This window comes from Marmota flaviventris, chromosome 17, assembly GCF_047511675.1.
Source record: "Marmota flaviventris isolate mMarFla1 chromosome 17, mMarFla1.hap1, whole genome shotgun sequence".
In the NCBI taxonomy this organism is placed as follows: domain Eukaryota; kingdom Metazoa; phylum Chordata; class Mammalia; order Rodentia; family Sciuridae; genus Marmota; species Marmota flaviventris.
Genome location: NC_092514.1, coordinates 12,653,005 through 12,666,218, shown reverse-complemented (window position 1 = coordinate 12,666,218; position 13,214 = coordinate 12,653,005). Strand labels below are relative to the sequence as shown.

General features: G+C 54.0%; 1 protein-coding gene across 2 annotated transcripts in view; it reads left to right on the top strand.

Annotated features, from left to right (window-relative positions):
- Positions 1-13,214, top strand: part of Pemt (phosphatidylethanolamine N-methyltransferase) — a 77,915-nt gene that overhangs the window by 48,829 nt on the left and 15,872 nt on the right. For both annotated transcript variants that reach the window (XM_027921478.2, XM_027921477.2), the window contains exon 3: positions 9,520-9,635. In XM_027921478.2, coding sequence (XP_027777279.2) covers positions 9,520-9,635 — 116 coding nt within the window. The remainder of the gene's footprint in view (positions 1-9,519; positions 9,636-13,214) is intronic.

Here is a 13,214-nt window from a genome sequence, read left to right as displayed (position 1 = left end):
GGCCCACCTGGGGGTGAGCTCCATTCTTTATACGATGTTCCAGGTAGAGCTGGAGCTAGTACTAGAAGCCAGAGCCCCTGCCTAGTCATCTGTTGGACTTGTTTCTCAAGGTTCTCTCTTCCTCCTGCTCTTGTAAATTGGGGGTGGGAGGTTGAGCAGTATGAAGAGGCAAGAATGCTGATTGAGCAGACCCATCCTGCACCGTAGGATCATGGGAGATCCTCGTACCCCCGCTCCCCAGCCACAGCCTCTCAGATGTGAAGCAAGCTTGCTCAGCGCATTGTCTAGCAAACTCTGGTTGGCAGAGGGCTCTGTGTCCTGGCTTCCCCAGTGTGATCTGGGTCCCTCTCTCAGGCAGTCAAGTGCAAATGTAACTGTATTGCAGGGGGACACCTTGTGTGTACCTGGACAATGATTCGCTCCACAAGCTGGTGGAAATAGCAGGTAATTACTGTCAAAAGCTGCAGGCGAGCTGTGTCCTGTGACAGGGCACTTGAGCTGTGTGCCACGGAACATTGTCACTGATGCTGTCCTTGCTGCTGCTGTTACTATGCACTGGAGGGGGCTGGGCACAGGCTCACTGCTCCAAAGAGGAAGAGATATACAGGCCTCGAGAGGGAGCCTCGGCTTTGTATACCTGGAAGGACAGTGTGCACCTGGGCATCAGGGAAAGGGCAGGTGGAAGTGAGGCTACTTGGGGTGGAAGCAGAGAGGGGGTAGGTGGTCGAGGGAGGATGGGGCAAGAGCTCATTTGCTAGTCCAGGGGCTCACCTAGCTCAGTAGGGATTGGGCTCACGGCCCCACGCCTGGCTGTGTGCACCTGCTGTGTTTGATGGTGTCATGTCAACCTTTGCTTTAGGTGAGACAGGAAGTGCACCTCAGATGAGCTGTTCTCATGCTGCTGGGCTCTCTAGGGCTGGTGGGACCATCTGGTGGCCTTGGCAGCCTCAGGCTGTCCCTCCAGTGGGCCCCAACAGACTCCAGAGCCCACCTCCTGCTGCCAGAGGAGCCCCGAGTTTCTTGCTCCAAAGGAACCTGTGTTTCAGGGGGCTTGGGTTGAGATGAGGGAGAGAGAAGAGCCAAGTAAGTGCCCATAGGGGATCTCCCCCACTCTGACCCCTGTGTGTCACTCTCACCTAGGAAGGACTGTGATCTAGTAGTCTCACACTGTGCCTTTCTCTGGGGGCCTCCTCCCTCCCTTCTTCATGGGGCCTCAGGGCTCCTGAATAGTCTCCATTTCCTCCTGGCCAACCCCACCCTAGAGGCCTGGCTCACTGGGATGTGCAACCTGTGGTCTCCCTGTGTCCCCAAGACCCTCCTCAGTGGCAGCTCCAGCACACAGAGGCAGGGTGTGTCAAGCAGGGTCTGATTTGTGAAACCATGGCCACAATTCACCAGGGAGTGTGGCAGGCATTCAGAGGCATAAGCAGGTTCTGGCTGGGGCCTGGTGCTGTTAGGACGTTCAGGGGCAGCTCAAGGGATGGGAAGTGAGTGAATAGGATTGGGGACGGGGGAAGGCCCAGCTGCAGCCAGGAGGAGCTGGGGACAAATGCAGGAAGGCAGAAAGCAATCAGGAGTGCTGAATCCGACTGCACCATCTGAGTGGAAGGGACCAGGCTCTCTCTTTGGTTCTTATGGATGCTTTGAAGCTAATGGAAGACCCGACTCTTCCCCAGCAAAAGTTGCAGACACACAGCCTGGAGTCTAGGGCTTCAGTTGGAGATGGTCGCAGACTGTGCAGCATGCCCCAGGTGCATGGCTGGGACCCCTAGGCTGGCTGTGGGGAACATGGCTTTTTTCTGAGGAGTTCAGATAGGATCCTGGGACTAGAGCTGGGCTTTGGGCCAATTTAGCAATAGAAGGAAGCAGAGTGGGAGAGGAGGAGCTCTATGAGGTCATTCAGGGGTGGCTGGGAAGGGGGAGGACCTGGCTCCGAATGCACCTGGTGCCCCAGTGTGGCTTGGGCTTTCTGTCATCTCCCTGGTGACCCTAGGTCACATAAAACTTTTGCTATTGGCCAATAGCCTGGCCTTTTTCATGCTTCAGCTCCCACTCATCTGTCTACACTAAAATAAAAACATGGTCCTATCCCACATGATTGTCTGTCACATTCCAGACACATGCCGTCATTCCTTTATCCTCAGGGTGACACTCTGAGGCAGTATATTGTTAGCTTCACTTTACAGGCCAGGAAACTGAGGACAAGAGGTCAGATCAGCTGCCCAGTGTGGACAGTAGAGGAGCAGGTGTTTGAAATCAGAAGTAAATGCTTGCCTGCTGGGTGCCAGAGTAGGTGCTCAAGTTAGTCCTTCAGTGAATGTGAAGGAGACTCTTTCTCCCTTCAAATGGGGTCTTTAAAAAAATCCACCCTCAGCAGCCCTCAGTTCAAGGACATATAAGATATCTCCAGAAAAGGGGCTGGTCCCCAGAAGGTAGCTGCCCTGATGCTTTTCTAGCCCTCAAAGAGCATCCTTATTACAGTTTTCTTGAGTTGGAGACTGATTCTAGTCTTTGGGCGGTGAGCACCAAATCACAGGATGCCTTGCAGACCCGAGACCTACCTGGTTCTGCCATGTACCACTGGGTTGTCAGCGTCCCTGGGCAATGGTCTCCCAGGGACACGACTGTATGTGAATAATAGAAGCAGCTCATTTTACAGAGGCTTGCTTGGCCCTGGGCTGAGCACATCCTGCGGATCTTCTATAATCCCAGGGTAACACTCTGTGATGGATGTTATTGTTATTCAAGCAGAGGAAACAGTCCAAGGTCACCTAATTTGTAAAGACTGGCTCCGTGATCCAAGGGTATCCAGATCCAAGGATCCAAGGACACTCTGTGCTTACCAGGTGGCCTTTGGGCCTTTTCCTATGAAACCAGCAGCTCTAGGGGTCCTTGTGGCAGGGCGGGTCACCATGCAATGCTGGTGGCTCCTGGCTCTAACACATTGAATCACAGAGCCAGCCCCCATTTTCAGCAACTTCCTGCAGACAGATTTCTCCTTCTTTGTGAACTCTGATGGAAATGACACACTGCCAGGGTGTGGTGATAGGCACATGGCATGCTGGGCTTACACACTGGAGGCCTCGGGAGTGTGAGGTCACTGTGCTGGTGCCTGCTGCAGTGCTGTTTGCATTGGGCAGTGTGGGCAGTGGCTGGCACAGCTCCCTGGTGGGCACTTCATGTGCCTGCAGCCTCAGGAGCCACCATGAGCCCATCAGTTCACACAGTGAATGTGTCAGCCAGCTTCCTGTGACTTCAAGAGACAATGAACTTATAAAGAGAAAAGTTTGGTTTTGGCCCACGGTTTGAGAGGTTTCATTCCATGAGTTGTCCCTGTTGTGGCACATCACAGCAGGGACATGCGGCAGAGCCAAACCACTCACCTCGTGGCAGGGAAACCAAAGAGGAAGGGGCTGCTGTTCCACTGGCTCCTTCAAGGGCGCACTCCATGACCTGAAGACCACCCTCTAGGCCCCACCTAGTGAAGGTTCCACCATCTTCCAACAGTGCTACTTCACAGATGAGTCCTTTAACACAGTGGCCTTTGAGGGACACTTAAGTCGCAGACTATAGCAGTGAGCATAGTCCCCTACAGCCGAGACACTGATTCTGCTCCATCCCCACCATGATCCTATCACAGAGATTTCCACCACAAGATGGAAGCATGGGTTTTAATCTGAAAACTCAGAATATTTGATTGTTGGATAAAATTTATTATTATTATTATTGGTACCAAGGATTGAACTCAGGGGCACTTGACCACTGAGCCACATCCCCCAACCCTATTTTGTATTTTATTTAGAGACAGGGTCTCACTGAGTTGCTTAGTGCCTCACCTTTGCTGAGGCTGGCTTTGAACCTGCGATCCCCCTGTCTCAGCCTCCCAAGCCACTGGGATTACAGGCGTGTGCCGCCGCGCCCAGGCATTATCATTATTACTGACTTTATCATTTATTTATTGACTTTATCATTATCATTATTTGTGATGCTGGGGTTTGAACCCATGGCCTCTTGTACGCTAGGCAAGTGGTCTACCACTGAGCTACCCCCTCAGCCCTATGATTATCATCGTAACTGGCCCTGGAGATGGAGCGCAGGCCTTATTCATGCGAGGCACATGCTCTACCTCTGAAGATGCCCAACCCGCCCCACTCCCCTTTTCTGGTACTGAGGCTGGCATCGTCAGCATGGCTGGACGGTCTCCCCCCATGGAAGTGGGACCAGAGGCCAATAGGGCACTGTCTAGGAGCCACAGACCGAGGAAGAGTCAGGATGCTCATGCGCCTGGATGAAATGCTGATGGGCTTCTATCCATTGCCTGCTCTGATCCTCCCCGCACACTGGGAAGGGGGCAGGATGTGTTTCATATCTTCACCTGAATTGTTTGCAGTAGCTGGCAGCTGGGTGATCTGCCTGTGGACCTTTCAGCTGGCTGTGGCCATCACCACTAGGACGGCATCCTGGGTTCTACTGCATCCCAGGTTTCCTCCTTTTGTGCTGGGGATTAAACCTGGTTCAGTGGTGCTTTACCATTGAGTTTCCTCCCCCATTCTTTTATTTGTTTGTCTGTTTTGATACCAGGGCTTAAACACTGAGCCACATCCCCATCCCTTTTTTATATTTTATTTTTTTTTAATTTTGAAACAGAGCCTCACTAAGTTGCTGAGGCTGGTTTTGATTCTCCTGCCTCAGCCTCCTGAGCCGCTGGGACCTTTTTATTTTTTAAATTTGAGACAAGGTCTTTCTAAGTGGCTGAGGCTGGCCTCAAACTTATAATCCTTTTGCCTCAGCCTCCCGACTTGCTGGGATTACAGGCATGTGCCACCATGCCTGGCTTGTGGGAGAGATTTGAAAAATAGCAAAAAAAGAAAATGAATCAACATTTGGAGATCCTGGGGGTCGGTCTTATCCATGATGGAATTGAGCTGGGGACCCCTGGTCAGGGCTGCCCACAGCAAAAACAAATTTAGAATCTCCAAGAAATATAAATTTTGGGTAGACAACAAATGATTTTTTTTTTTTTTTTTTTGTACAACAAAACGAGTTCCATGTGACTTTCAGAATAGCTCACACTGAAAAATTGCTTGTTTTTCTGCAATTCTAATTTATCTGGGGCAGCTTGTATTTGTCTGGCAGTCCTAAAGAGGGAGGGAGTTTGGACATGGGATGGGGTTCTGGAAATCGGGATGATGAGCAAACCTAGGAGCAGTGAGAGCAGAGCACCCGTCATTCTTCCTCCTGCCACGTGCTGAGAGCGCCTACGTCACCCACACCCGACCCTCATGACTGGCTCTGGTCTCCAGCTCCCTGCCTGCTTCCGGCCCCTTAATTGGATGAAGTGTGCAGCCGGGCGCCCGAAGAGGGGATGGTGGGGCTGCTGGGTAGGGAGGGAAATTAACCTCAGACCCAGGAGTCGCACTGGCTGGTGATTTATTGATTGCCTTGAAATAATAGTGATCGAATAAGAAGCCAGCCAGGCCAGCCGGGAGGCAGATGACGGCTGTTCATGGGATTCACGATTCACCAATTGACCGCTTCCTCTTCCTCTTTCCTTGTGGTCTTTGATTGTCATTAGGTTGTTCTGCAAGAGCACGGCCCACCCTTTCCTAGACTGAGAAGAAAGTGGGGCTCACTCTGTGGGAGAGGCTAAGAACAGCAGATTAGCCCTTGTCACCAGAACAGCAAAGTCCTGGGAACCTGGAGCCGAGTCTGGAGGACAGGCTCCCTCCCACCGCCCTGTAGGACACTGTGACTTGAGAGTTGGCACAGTGCTGGACTGTGGGCTCCAGGGCCAGGGCCTGCCCACTCACACCCCTTCACAGTTGGGTGTCCTCGGACACATCTAGGAGGCCTCTTAAATCAGGAGAAAAGACCTGCCTTCAGGGTAGACGTGTGGCCCTATGGGGTAAATGACCTTGGCAGCCCTTCTCATCTGGCCCTAGAGGTCACCTTCAAAAGTTGCAAACAACTAGCTTTATGGAGGGACACTTTACCTGTGCAGGTTCCCGTGTGTCACCATGACCCTGACAAGTCCCCTCGGGCCCTTCCTGGTACATCTCTCCAGCCAGCACTGGACAGTTTGCCCATCCCTTTAGGGGTGCCAGGGAGGGCACTTCAGGCCCTTCCTTGTCCTTTCCTCTTGGTGGTACTGGGGATGGGGCCCAGGGCCTCCTGATGGGGGGCAGGTCTTTCACCACTGAGCCACACCCCAGCTCCCCGTGCTGCATTTCTGAAAGGCAGGAGTCACATTCCTTGGATATGGCAAGTTGGCAACTCAGATTGCCACCCTCCACCTCCTCCATCTGTAGACGACAGTCCTGAGAGAGAAACTGGCTTCCCAGAGTGCAGAGGATAAATTGGGCACCAAACCCAGGACCTGACTATTGCAGCACCAGGGCCTGTGGAAGGGTCACAGGCCTCTCTGTGGGAGAGAAAAACTCAAGTGAACTCAAAAACCATGTCTTAGGATCATGTATTAGTGGGACACCGTGTGCCACTGTGACTCATTTGAAAAGCAAATGGGCTCACAGGCCTCGGTGGATAGAAAGGGTCTAGACAGGGGTCTGGAGAGTTCTTCTGCTGCACTTCTTTTTGGCTGTGTGACGCTGGATTGATGGTGATTGTGGCATTGTTTAGCGGTATTTCACCCTGGATGGGCACACACTGCTCCCCTCCCTGGAGCTCCCTACAGACCTCTCTCTGGACATGTCTCCCACTGTGACTTGAGTCAGTGCAAGTTGGAAGCCAGGCTGTTTCCTCTGGCCCAGGGAGGGCACTTCAGGCCCTTCGCAGGGTCTTCATGCTGTGAAGACAGGCGCTCTGGAAAGGCCTTGGAGGTGGCCCCGTCTCCCACAGCCCTCCAGAAGGAACCCCATCATGTGCACAGATGTCAGACTACCCCGACACCCCTCCAGATTCAGGGCCTGTCTGTCCTGCCATCTGCCTGCAGGAGCAGACACACAGGCAGAGACTCGTCTCTGTTGGCCGGTGGACTCGGCTCCCCCAGGCAGGCCTGGCCCATTTATGTATTTCTGGAGCTTCAACAGCACTTGGCACCATGGCCTACACCAATAGGCACTCACCCGTTAATTGAGTTGGGCTGAGTCTTCAAAGGCAAATGAAGTGGATTGTCTAAATAAAAAGCTGCTCTTAGGTACGTACCCAAGAAAGGAAAATGCATGTCTACGAAAACCTTTTTTTTTTTTTTTTAATGTTTTGTAGTTGTAGATGGACACAATGCCTTTATTTTATTTGTTTATTTTTATATGTGGTGCTGAGGATCGAACCCAGTACCTCACACATACCTCTGCCCCTGAGCTACAGCCCAGTCCCCCACAAACCTTGTACCTGAATGTTCACAGTGGCATTATTTGTAATAGCCAAAAACTGTAAATCCAAATGTCTATCAACTGATGATAGACAAAAAATGGTGTCTTTATTTAACAGAATAATATTCAGCCACTAAGAGGAATGCAGTACACATGCGTGCTGTAACATGCGTCAATCTTGAAAACGAGTAAAGGCAGCAAGACTCAAAGGGCCATGTGTTGTATGACTCTGGTATAGGAAATGTCCAGAATAGCAAATCTGTGGAGACCGGTGGTTGCCAGGGGATGGATGGGGAAGGGACATGGGAGTGACGGTAGATGGGTGCAGGGTTCACTTTGGGGTGACAGAAGTGTTCTGGAATGAGATCACAGTGATGGTTGCCAGTTTGGGCTAAAAGGGAAAACATGAAGTGGCCCTAAGGACTGTGACATTGGTGGCCCCAGGCACCATGATGCCCCAGCCGGCTGCGAGGCGTTATGATATTCCCCCGACCCTGTGCGCTCCAGCACCGGGCATCTCCCCGACCCCCTCTAGAGAGGGGACTGAGCTTCCCTTTGGCTCAGCAGAGGCTCCTGCCCCAGCAGGACAAAGGGCCGGCCAGCTTCTAGAACACAGCAGAGGAGCTGACAGCTGACCGAGGGGCAGGCCCTGGAACCTCCCACCTCGCTCTCCTTCCCATAAATGTGGGCCCACGCCCCTCCCCCCAGCCCTGCTGCCCAGGAGCTCCAAGGACAGGCCCAGGACTAGAGCTGCCTCCTGGAGAGGGAGTCATGGCCTTGGGCCAGCTCATGGGCAGGGCCTTGAGCTAGTCATCACTTGCCAACTGATTGGCTTCTGGGAAAGGCAGGTCCATCTGGGAAGCTGGGCTAGGCAGCAAACAGACTCACCGTGGGGCCGGATAGTGATAGATGGCTGGCCCTGGTGTACCACAGCCCACAGCGCCCCAGGGCGGCAGTATCAGCAGCCAGAGACCTTGATCCTTCCTAATGGATGTTCCTGGACTTAACAAAAGGGGCTATGTGCTGATAAACCTATTGCAAATTGAAAACATTGTTAAGGCAAAGATGCATTTAGGCTACCGAACAGCCTCGCCTCACCGTCTCTCCAGCCTTAAACATGCTCCCACAACTCATGTCAGCCAAATCACCCAACACACAAAACCTATTTTATCATAAAGTGTTGAATAGCTTGTGTAATTTACTGTATCCACAAAAGACTGGCACACGGAATACTGTAGGGTACCACTTGTTCCCCCGGTGATCGTGGAGCTGACTAGGAGCTGTGGCTCACTGCCACTGCCCAGTGTCAGGAGAAAGGATCAGATTACACATTGATAGCCCAAGAAAAGACCCAGACTATCCCTTTTATACCATCATAAGTTTGAAAATTGCTAAGTTGAAGTGTCAGAAGCTGGGGACCCTCTTCACATGCACATGCACATACGTATGGGTTCAGATTCATGCCCCACCCAGAGAAGGGACTTCTCACCTAATTAGAACCCCAGACTGCACATTTGTCCTTCTGCATGTTCCAAGTACCTTCCCCCCTTCTCTTCCCTTCCACCCCGTGCATTCATCTGGGCACTGGGCTGGCCGGGCAGCAGAAGCCCAGCTGGGGGAGCAAGCATCTGTGCCTTGACATTTGGGGAAGGCAACCAGCAAGGCCCTTGGAAAGGCAGGGGAACCCCCTGCTTGCTTCCCTGCCCTGACAGTTTCTAAATGTTGAGGTTCCAGACGTGATTAGTTGGAAGAAGCAAAAGGATTCTGTGGCTAAGAATTACAAGTTTGGTAACCGGTGCCTTCAGGAGAGCACAGGAGGATGGGGAGGGGCTTCCCATTCCTTCCTTGGATGGAATACCAGGGGAGTCTCCAGGGCAGGAACAGGACCCAGGGTGCTTCCACTATTCCGAGAACTTCCTCTGGCTCTTCTTGCTTCTCCTGTCTGCTGGGCCTTTTTGGAATTGTACATAATGGGACCAAGGGAGTGTAGAAACCCTGCAAAGGTGGTCCTGAGGCATAGCTGGCTGGCTGAGGCAGGAGGCAGGTGCTCCTGTGCGCTTCTCTTTCCTTGGCACTGGGGATTCGGGAACCTGGGAACACAGAGGGGGACTTGTCCCCCCACGCCCTTGCCCTGAATTCTCCCTGATAAACCCCTCACACTTTGTTCCCCTTCTTTCTGCCTGTCATGTAGGTTGGGAGATGGGAACAGAAAACCCGCCAGCTGAGCAGGGCCTTCGGATCCCCCTACCTGGCCTGCTACTCCCTAGGTGGCGTCATCCTGCTCTTAAATGTCCTGCGCTCACACTGGTAAGCCACCCAGGCTGGCCCGCCTTGTGCAGGTCACTGTCACTGTGAAAACCCATGGCCCCAGAGTTGGAGGGCTGTGTCGGAGGGGCTGATACGTCGTGGGGACTCTTGTGTCTGAACACACAGGGAGCTCGGCTCTCCAGGGCCTCGTGCCACAGCACAGCCTCTGCCAGCAGAGGGATCCTAGGGACCTCAGAAAGGAGACACTGTGAATTAGACTGTTTCATTGTAAAGGGGTCTGGGACATGGAGAAACGGAGGGGGACATACCAGGTGGTCCCCAGGCTTATAGCCCCAGAGTCCCATCCAAGAACTGCTGGGCAGGGGGCAGATGCCCAGGGTGGGAGCCCCAGGGGTCAGAATCTGACACCTCCTAGGCCTAGGTGTGAATCCGTGTCAGGAAGCCACCCAGAGCCAGGTGTTGTGGCAGCTGCCTGTAATCCCAGTGACTCAGGGAGGTTGATGTAGGAGGGTCGGTCACAAGTTTGAGGCCAGCCTCAGCAACTTAGCAAGACCCTGTCTCAAAATAGAAAGGGCTGGGGATGTGGCTCAGTGGTAGAGGGCCCTAGGTTCAATCCCGGTTACCACACACACACACACACACAAGGAAGCACTCGGTCCATCTGTGGGCTTGGGACATATTACCCTCCTGCCTTGAAAGAGAAAGGTGAGAGTGGGGGAGCCGAATTTAGATGATGAAGATCAGCCCAGGGGGCCCAGGAGTGAAGGCTTCCTCCCAGACACGAGGCCACCCCAGTCTCTGCATTCCCTGAATGTGCTTGTCCTGTGGGTACCCTGGGGACGCAGGCTGTGCAGGGATGATGGTGGGACTGAGTCACTGGGACTGTGCTGAGTGGAGCATGGCCCTGCCTCTGGGCCTGGGGTCCTATTTCTGGGCTCTGCAAGAGCCACCCTGGTGGCTCAGGGGCTGAATGTGGCCCCTGTGGTGCTTTAAAAACATGAGGAAATGGCCTAAGAATCCCCATATCTGACTCGGAGCAGTTCAGAAGCTCTGTGACCCTGGCCACATTTCCAGGGGAACTGGTCACTGGGGGTTTAGACAGGCCATGGACTGCCTGGTCTTTCCCACTTTCCTTGCCCTATAACTCTGCAGGCATAGTGCACACACATGAAGCATCCTGCTCTGTGCTCCACGCCTGGCGTGCGGGCAGCTAGGCAGTGGGCATGGGCGGCAAGCCAGGCTCACGCACCGTGAGGGTGTGGCCCAGGCTCCCTCTCTGCTAGTAGTGCACCCTGCCTGTCTTCTCTCCATTGTTGTGGGCTGGGCTGTCCTGTGATCCAGGAGCACAGGGGTGGGTGGGGAGGGTCCTGCTGGGTCAGCCTCTACCCCTGCTTTGGCTCCTGACTGGTGCCTCCTGGCTCTTTGGCCTGAAGTTGTCCCTGGTCTCCAAGTCATGTGAGTATCTCAAGGGTCTTGGTGCTCAGAGGAAGTGGGTGCCATGGCACCCGCCCTGGTTTGAGCATGAAAAAGCTTCTCCAGGGAAACCTTGCTCACCCTATGACAGGGCAAGGGCTGGGTTGGCCACACCACCTTTAGGCCTCAGTCCCGCTCAGCCTGCGTGCTCACGGACCACAGCACATTCACATTTGTTGTCTGTAGGTGGGAGGGGGGCCCACTGTGCAGGTGGGGAAAGTGGGGCTTGGAAAGACGTAGTGGGTTTCACAGCTCTGTGAGAAAAGGTCTGATCCACTCAGGTCAGAGGAAAGGGGCAGTCGCAAGCCAGGTGCCACTGGGCTGGGCTCACAGGAGGAGAGGGAGATGGGCCTCTTCCCAGCCCTGCCAGCTGGGAGGTTGCCCACAGAGTGTCCCTACTTACAGAGGATGGGCTGCATCCGCAGGATGGTGGGGACCTGGGCCCTCCAGATCCCAGCAGATGGTGTGTGGGAGGAGACTGTCGCCATTGGCTACACAGAGCTCCCACGGGGACACTGAGGCTGAGAAGTACATTGGGCTGAAGGAGCCTAGGGAACCAGTTTAGGATCAGGCACTCCTAATGAGTGGGCTGAGCCCCCTGGGCCACATAACCCCACTGCCTGCTGGCCAGACTGTGTGAGTGTTCAGAAACACTGGTCAGTGCCACAGATCAGCCGTCATCACCGAGCACCAGGAATGAGCAGCCATGCTAAACTCTCCCTAGGGCACTGGATAATCAACTGTGGTGTCAGCTGAGCCTGTTCATTAGATGAAGACCCCAAGGCTGGCATGTGGTGCACTGGGAGCAAGCCCAGCCCTGTCTACCCAGCCCTGTCCCCAGGAAGTGCTCTGCGTCCTGCTCAACTCTGACTTCCTGCTGAGCCCTATCATGGTACAGAGAAACTCACTCCAAGCGTAAATGTTGGAGGCATCCCAGATGGTCTCCCACCATCTCCCTGCTCAGTATGGCCACATACCCCTGGATCTGCCCTGGAGATCCACGCCTCTCTGTCCACCCTCCTGCCACCTGTGGATGACACAGCTGTATCCTTGGTGGCTCTTGGCCTTCAGTCCAGGCCTCCACATGGCCGTAAGAGTGACTTGGTTAGGACAAACATCATACCGTATCATCCTGGCTAACACCCCCATGGCACTAAGAATAGCACTCCAGTCCCCATCTGGCCTTCCCATACCACATCAACACCCTGCCCACCCAACAGGCTCCCTTTGCCCATGGCACTGCAACTCCAGGCCACCTCTGCCCCATTGCCAGGGCAGGACCTCTGCCAGGCTCTCTCCGCACTCCCCTGCTTTGTCTGGTTTCACATGGTTTGGCTTGTGGTACCTGCCAGATAACTGGTCTCCAGTGGCACACTATAGAGACCCTACCTGAACAGAGCTCAGCTCCCCTGGGCTCCTGCTCAGCCCCTGCAGGTCCGTGACGCCCTGCTCAGTCCCTTTAAGGTGTTTTCATACCTAATGCCCTGTTTGACAGACTGTTAAGATCAAACCTGTCTTGTTGCCTAGTGTGTCTCCAGGGACTCACCTGGAGGTGATCATGAAGTAGTTGAGATTAAATGCAGAGTGGATGAACCTGCACTGTGAGTATAGAAGCCTGGGGCTTGAGCCTAGCTGACCTATGACCTCTTGGAGGTCTGACCCTCTCTAAAACCTCCCAACAGGTAAACTAGGTACCTGGCTGCTCTGGTCTGGCCTTCTCGCCCGTGTCTCACTCAAGCTGTGTCTAGCACCAGGGTTTGGATGGGTCCAGCTTTCCCTCCCATGGCGCAAGGGTCCCTGGGGAAGAGGCTGCCTGGGGCTCGAGGGGGAGAGGCCCAGTCTCTGACAGGCCTGAGTCTGCCTTGCCTCCCACAGCTACTGCACCTCAGCTGCCTGGGAGGAACCCCCTTCCCCGCAGAGCCTAGGAACACGTAGCTGATGTCAGTACACCCGGCAGGCGCTTAACACGGTCCTGCATCCTGGTCTAATCCTGCCAAGATACTGATCCTCAGCCACTGCAGACCCCCAGGAACTCCCCCCGGGACAGCTGGAGAGTCACAGAGGCCCTGGAGTAGGACATGGTTAGAAGTGCAGAAGTTTTGCAATAAACATGGAGTCCCTTCCTGCTGCTGGGACAAGGTTGAA